The sequence below is a fragment of the Crinia signifera genome, chromosome 1, assembly GCF_055691185.1.
Source record: "Crinia signifera chromosome 1, ASM5569118v1, whole genome shotgun sequence".
NCBI classification, from domain to species: Eukaryota; Metazoa; Chordata; class Amphibia; order Anura; family Myobatrachidae; genus Crinia; species Crinia signifera.
This window is the reverse complement of record NC_139217.1, coordinates 140,759,115-140,766,641: the sequence shown is the minus strand read 5'-3', so window position 1 is coordinate 140,766,641 and position 7,527 is coordinate 140,759,115. Positions and strand designations below refer to the sequence as shown.

Sequence of the window (7,527 nt, the reverse complement as noted above, 5' to 3'; positions counted from 1 at the left end):
TACAACACTACTGCTGTGTATAGCGCCCATACAGGATACCAGCATTCACAATACCGACGCTGGAATGCTGACATCGTTGAGGATGCAGACACCAGAATCCTGACTGCCGACATCCTGAGCACAAGTATGCAGGGAGCAGTACTGTAAGGGATATTTCACACACTCCGGCTCCTGCCGGGCAGCGAAATCCCGCACGGCTAAAAGCCGTGCCGTGCAAAGTAGTTGTTAATGGACACCCGGCCACCCGATTGCAGCCGGATCCCACCACTGGAAGGGTGTGGTGTGCGGCACGGCTACCTGGCCGTACGGGTTTTCGCCGCCCGGCAGGAGTCGGAGCATGTGAAATAGCCCTCAGGGCTGGGGGGGGGGGGGAATTAAAATTTTATGCACTATGGATTTCGTTTTAGGCTGCAGGGAGGGAGGGTTAGGCATTTAGAAGGGGGTGAGGGTTAGGCTGTAGGACAGCTAGGTTATAGTGGTGGGGTACAGGGGTTGGGTTTAGGCACTGGTGGGAAGGATTAGGCTGCTAAGGAAGTGTTAGTTATGCATTGGGGTAAGGGGGTTACGATTAGGCATTAACGGGGAGGGAGAGTTACAGTTAGGCTGGGGGGGGGGGGGGTGTTTAGGTTGTGGGGACGGATGTCAGCGTTGTTAGTCTGACCACCGGCAGCCCCAGGTATCTGACCGATATTCCAAAGTGCAGAACCATTTCCGTGACCTATACTATGAACCCTATGTGAGGGCACCTAGCTAGGTAATGTTTTTAACTTAAGTAGTATAGTAGCTATTACTCCATTTCTGATATTACAGTCCAGTAATTTAGTATGGATTACCAAATGATAGCTAGATAGATAAGGTGCCCATACACTTATCCGATTTGGGGCGATTTTGCCTGATCCCAACGTATTGTGCCGAGAAATCGGCCCGAATCGGATGTGTTTGACATCCCTTCCGAACCGATGTGTGGTCCCCTGCGCATCAGATCGGTGTCGGGAGACTGGCTGCACATAAAATCTATCAGATCAATGAGTGGCAAATCATGGATGCTTTTTAGCACTCACAATGTGTTGGGTCCGATCTGTTGGTGTACACCAACGGTGAAGGCATGGCATGTGGCTTTATGTGTAATGGATATTCCAAAGTTTGCTAAAATGTACAATTGGCATTACGGTGTGTGGTATAATGTTAGGCCGCACCCTCTTTTCACCGCACAAGAGCCCCACCTACTACAAATCAGGGGTTGGGGTGAAACATGCCCTTGCTTGCTCCGGGCACCATGGCACCTAGCTACACCACTGAACACAAGTGTGTATGATATGCTTTTGTCAATAAATACTCGGCATAGTGAGTCCAATCCTCCTTCAACAGCGAGAAGACGGAGGTGAAAGCAGAGTGTTGGTTTGCCAGGGAGAGCAGAAAGATAGATGAGTGAGAGGAGGTTCACTCCATATGCAGCATCAGTCAGTGCCTGATACCAGCCTTATTCTGGTTCACTCGCAAAGGCAAATTCCTTCTCAAATGGACAAAACCATGTGCCCTGCAGGTGGGGCAAATGTAACAAGATCAGAGAGAGTTCAATTTGGGTGGAGTTTTACTTTAAAGTGAGATCTATATTGCAGCGTATAAATAAAGCAGTATTTTCCCTGCACAGAAACAAGATAACTCACCCAAATCTAATTCTTTCTGCAAAAGTTACATCTGCCCCCCTGCAGTGCACATGGTTTTGTCCATTTGAGAAGAAATTTGCCTGAGTGAACACGGCACTTTTAAATGAACAATCTTTAGGTCACTCACTTGCATTTAGTGCATTGCCTGAGGGGTGACCTCTTGCACGGAAAAATACCTGTATGAGCAGCACCAGAGTGTCGAGGTGCTTGTCAGTATGGAGCAGTTGAACTCTCTTGCAGCAGGAGGCTGCTCCAGTCGATCAGAACACGATTCACTATGTGGGCTTGTTCACCTGTAAGCCTTATGTATCAGTCTGCCCTGCATGTCACTCACATCACTCCTTTGAGGGGGCCTCTGAATGCAGTCAATCAGCAGTGGGTCATAGGCACCAGGAGTGCATGGTGTGTGGGGTGCAGTGGCTGAGTTAATATGCAGTAGGAGGGTTTCAGAGAGAGACCGCACTGTGCATATTCGCTCCAACGCACACTTTCCCCTAGAGACCATTATGTATACTATTGATAGGCCAATTAGGCATTACTCAGAGTGGCAGCAACCAGAACAGCCATTAAATCGAATGCAAAATAGTGAGGTGCGAGAAACACCTTGCAATGTCAGTGTATGCGGTGTACCATGGAAGAAGTGCACATTGGGTGGAATGAATGTTTAAAGGAGCAATCACTTAAAAGGCAAAAACCATACCTTGTATGTGAATGCCCCTAAAAAATATATATATATCTCGGGTGCGAATGTCCCTAAAAAAATAAAATAAAAAAAACTCGGGTGCCACGTCAATGCAAATGGGTGTGGTATATTAGGTCGACACAAAAAAGGTTGACATGCCGAAGAGCAACACAAGCAAAAGGTTAACAGTGTTTCACTTTTTTGGTGTCAAAGTCGACACTGAGCACATGAACCCCCAAATTAGTGTATCACTTCCACATGGATGGCAAAGTTAATCCACACCCAAAAAAGTAAACCTTTTTAGGTGTCGACCATATGGTGTCAACCTAGACACTATCAGCCATCCAGTTACCATTGCGGATTAGAAATATACATTCATCCAATGTAGACCTAAAAAAATACAAGAAAACATTCAGACCCCATAGAGCCAACACCACTATAAAAAAATATGTTTATTACAAAATATTTGAATCCGTCAATATGCTACAATACGTCAACACTGGAAAGGACAAAAAGATTGACCAACAGCCACTCCATTACAATCATTAAAAAAGGCACCAAACAGACAAAGGATTATAGATGGCAAAATTACAAAAACATGCATTTAGTCAAACAAACCATACACAAATGCATTTATTATGTTGTAAATATATAAATATTAATATTTTAAAGCTTAGCTAAACAGCAGCTAGGAACACAGTGCAAGTTGTTTGGCCATGCCTTCCAAAATGGCACATTTCAGTGGAACCGTACCCTCTGCATTCAGTAGAATGATACATAATGGTTATGACGCAATTGTGAAGAACACCGGTTATTTTCCATGGTTTCGTTTGGGTTACAATATACCGCCATAATGTTACCAACAAGCGTTTAGTTAGTAAAGACTTGTCTTCCTCATGATCCTAAGAAATTCTTGCTCATTAATTTCGCCATCTCCATCACGGTCAGCTTCATCAATCATTTCCTAATAAGGATAAATTAAATTGTGACATGTCAACACAAACATTAAAGTGCAGCAGGAGTCTGCGTGTTATTTACATTTAAAACCATATGTTCAGAACAAAGGCTGTTAGCCATTTATGAACTAGAATACATATAAGTGCAGTGACGTCAGCGGACATGTCCTGAGCAAATTTCTCTATGGTTAATTCAATGCCAGAGGGGATTGCAACAGATTGCAAACGTACAAAGTGTGCCTCAGACACACAACTATAGATGATGGAATTCATATCGCCAACACTTCCAACAACATTATATAAATAATTGAGTTAGGTTTGAAATATTATAAATATATAATTTTATATTTGCAATAAAGCCAATATTTTCTGAAATACAGGGCTTTGGTTTGGGTACTCACATTTAAATCTACTTTTCTGAGTCCATCTGGAATACAACACCTCAAAAAAGTGTTGTGCGTATGGTACAGGCATGTAAAAGGTTATTTTCTGTTAGTGTGAAGGTCTTCCCCTCACAACAATTCACAGCTCCACGTTTACAAAGCTCCAAAACATGATAGATTGCAAACCAGGAGAATACAAAAAGCACAACGGACTAAAAGTCATACTGAGCATAAGCGAAGAAACACAGCAATAGATGTATGATGCTGCGCTATGGGGTATAGTAGTATCTGCACACATGTGCTGCAGATAATGCTCCTCCCCATGTATGCATGTGCTGTATGACCTATATTGGGCTAGTGTCTCCCTGCCAGTTTCTGAGTAAACAATATTAAGCATAAACACTGAATATCACTAATACCCCTTTCACACAGAAAATGAAATACCCGGGTGAAGCAGTTCCACCCGGGAATTTCATTAAATACACGGGTCCTTTTTCTGTGTGAAAGGGCACACCTGTGTCGTAAATCCCGTGTCTCCGACCCGGGAATTGACCAGGGTCGAGGACACGGGATTTATGACCCGTGTTGACCCTTTCACACAGAAGAAATACCAGTGTTATTCAGCAAATTACCGGGTAGAAATTTTCAACCCGGTAATTTGTTCTTCTGTGTGAAGGGGGGTCAGGCTGCTCCCGGCAAATTGACACGGCATTTGAAATGCTGTGTATTTGCCGGGATTTTCAGACTTTTCTGTCTGAAAGGGGTATTAGCGATGTCACCGTGACCAGCTGAACATACGGGTCATTGGCTATATAGCCAGAAATCCACCTGCACGTTCAGCAGATGGGGGGGGGGGGGTGTCATTATCGATGCATGGGAGTGCACAACATTAACGATATGGAGTGTACACACTAGGTGAGAAGTAAAATATATTGTACAGCGGGGCCTTTTGGGCGATATCTTACGTTCTCATCTAGTGTGTATGGGGCTGTACTATGCAGAGCCAAGAGCTAAGGCCACATACACAGACTACATTTTAAAATAAATGCAGGATAAGGACATTTTTCATATATAGAAACCAGTATTTGCGCTCCATCTACAGAAGATGGTGGATATAGTGCAATCTGAAGAGATAGTGTACAACCGCATACTCCTGGATGTGAACACTGACTATATATCTTTAGTGAAATGTCCCAGTCTGTATGCACTATATCTTTGTACAGGAGTTCAAGGGAGATGGTGAGCGACATTGCATGGTTTGCAGTGTCCTCTATGGTGTACCCAGCTTAACACTGTACCATGTTTACCAACTGCTCGGAAGTAGCTCCTAAGTGCAGAACGGGTACACTTACTGGAGCCAGGAAGTAGCATACAACCTGTATGTATGCAATATGAAGTAAGAAAGAAAATCAGTTAGTTTAGACGCACTCCACATCCACACAGTCTATTGCGACCTAAAAACACAATAGTGTGATACCTTAGAGGTGTATATTTTAATTTTATAGATATTTCACTTCTATAGCTAACAGGCCATCAAATATAGTGTATATTCTACAATTTTATTAATTATGTTGGACTTGATAGTATAATTCCCTGTAGCAGGGATTAATATGGCGAAAATTTATTAAAAAAAAGATAATAGATATAGGAAAAAGAAAATTAGGAAAGATTAAAATTAAGGTCTCTGTACTATGTTGGTTCCAATATTTGAAGGAAGGCTTTAATGATGCCTTATCCCATTAGATGTGCCAAATGTATGTTCATTTATAAACGCTATACTGCTTTATTGAGAAAAAAGTGTATGTCAGATCTAGTCCCAGATTATTGCGGACCTTTCAGTGTGTTTATCCTTCTTTAGTGTGTAATACCCCTTTCACATCGCACTTTTAAAACGGTATATTGCCGTTTTTTTCCCTTTTTAAAACGTTTAAGGGTGCACTGTGAATGCACCACAGGCAATTTACCGTTTTAAGTTAACTGGCATTTCGAACCGTGTAAAAAGCAGAGTCCTACACGGTTCCTTGCCGTTTTTTCTGCAATGTGAATGTGTACAGTTTGTCTGAAACGGTATTTCAGGCAAACAACACAAGCACATCCCAGTACAGTTCCCACTACTAGCCCCGCTGCGGGGCATTACTGCTGCACCCTCTCTCTATAGTCACAGGACAGGGAGCGGCAGGGAGGCAGCTGCTGCCCATTATTACCCACCTCCAGGGTCCGGATCACCTGCTGCGTGAGGTCGTTAGAGGCGGCAGTGGATGAGCTCGCAGTGCTGCCGGGCGGACAGGGCCAGTGCGCTCTCCCCGCTCCCCAGCACGGTGCCCCCCGGCTTCATCTCTACCATCTTCCGGCTCTGCATCTCCTCGGCATCGGGAAGCGTGCGGCGGGGAATGCGGCTATGTACCAGGGATGAACACAAGGGCAGCGCTGCGGGGACGAAGGCAGCGGCCGCTGCGTGACTGTCAGGCACTGTCACACGGCGAGTACCGCACAGGAGCCGCTTACATGGCCGCACGGACGCTGTGCATTGGTACAGGGGCTAACCGTGCGGCGGCGCATCCATGCAGGGTGGGGATTACAGGCAGCAGCCCGGCTCTAGGTCGCTCTTCCCCAGCCGCCCAGCCTGACAGGCAGCGGCGGCAGTGATGCTATTACAGTGCACGGTGGGGGCGGCGGCAGCAAGTTGATGTAAATAAGAAGGGACGAGTGGATAGTCTGACAGCAGCAGCAACAGCACTCAGACTGTGACACTCTTCCTCCCCTCCGCGCTGCTGCCGACAGGCAATAATGACAGGCAATGGTCACACACTGCCTTGAAACGTGTTCAGAATGAAACGTTTCAACTGCAATGTGAATGACACTGAAACCTGCATTTAAAACGGTAATCTGGCCACTATTAAGGCTCTGACCCGTTTTAATTACCGGTTTAAAATACCGGTTTTTAAAACGGGTCTGCGATGTGAAAGTGGTATAAGTTCTTTATTTGTAGCATTAATGTTTCTTATTTTTATGCGTGGTCAGTGTATTTAAACACTGTTGCACAAATGCTACAAATACATATATGTCCTGGTTTATCCTGTCTGTATCACAAAGGGTACAGCTTACAGTGATATCCTTGTTCGTGTAGCTTGGAGTCACCCCAGATCTATATTTAGTGTGTATCTATAATTTCCACACTCAGATAGGAGATGTGTCTGCCGCAAGAGCCCCTCACTCTCCCTTTAATATCTGATGTGTCCTTATTACATCCACACTGTGCAATCTTCTGATTGCATACACACTGTGCAATCTCACTGCTATACCATATACATATATGCTGATGCCCTGTGCTGGACCTAATTATGGTAGTGTCCGCACTAGATGGCTTTGGGGTATTTGTGATTTTTAATGTCCCAATATCCGTTTTCTGTTACTGTAGTGCGCTATCATATATAGTCGCATAGTAATTACACTGTGGTAGGTTGCAAATGCGTGTGAGTTCTCGGAGGTATAATTTGACTCATATGTAATTTGCTCAATCTTTATCTTAGATTGTGCTACTCCAGGTTTTTAGGTACACACTGAGCGATGTTAGTCTTTATAATAGACAGATTATTGTTTATATTTCTCGCAGGAAAAACACACACTCTGAGTTGTTCAATCTTTACGGTGGATATGGCACTCCTCTTGTGTCATATACTTTATTCCTAAATGTTTATAGATTAGTATTTATTTGCGGGGGTTTTTTAGTTGAAACAGCGTGTGTGCGGGTGTTATTATTTACTCCCACTTAGGTATCTGTTTGGGGTACTGCCCCTGTTAGTATCTCTGGGTAGTAAAGGTATTAATCATTATAAACC

At 44.1% G+C, this 7,527-nt stretch overlaps 1 protein-coding gene across 1 annotated transcript in view; it reads right to left on the bottom strand.

Moving 5' to 3' along the window:
• Positions 1 to 2,783: 2,783 nt before the first annotated feature.
• LOC146060758 (uncharacterized) overlaps positions 2,784 to 7,527 on the bottom strand; it is a 16,425-nt gene continuing 11,681 nt past the window's right edge. The window contains exon 5 of the mRNA XM_083174371.1: positions 2,784 to 3,313. Coding sequence (XP_083030497.1) covers positions 3,224 to 3,313 — 90 coding nt within the window. The 3' untranslated portion in view covers positions 2,784 to 3,223. The remainder of the gene's footprint in view (positions 3,314 to 7,527) is intronic.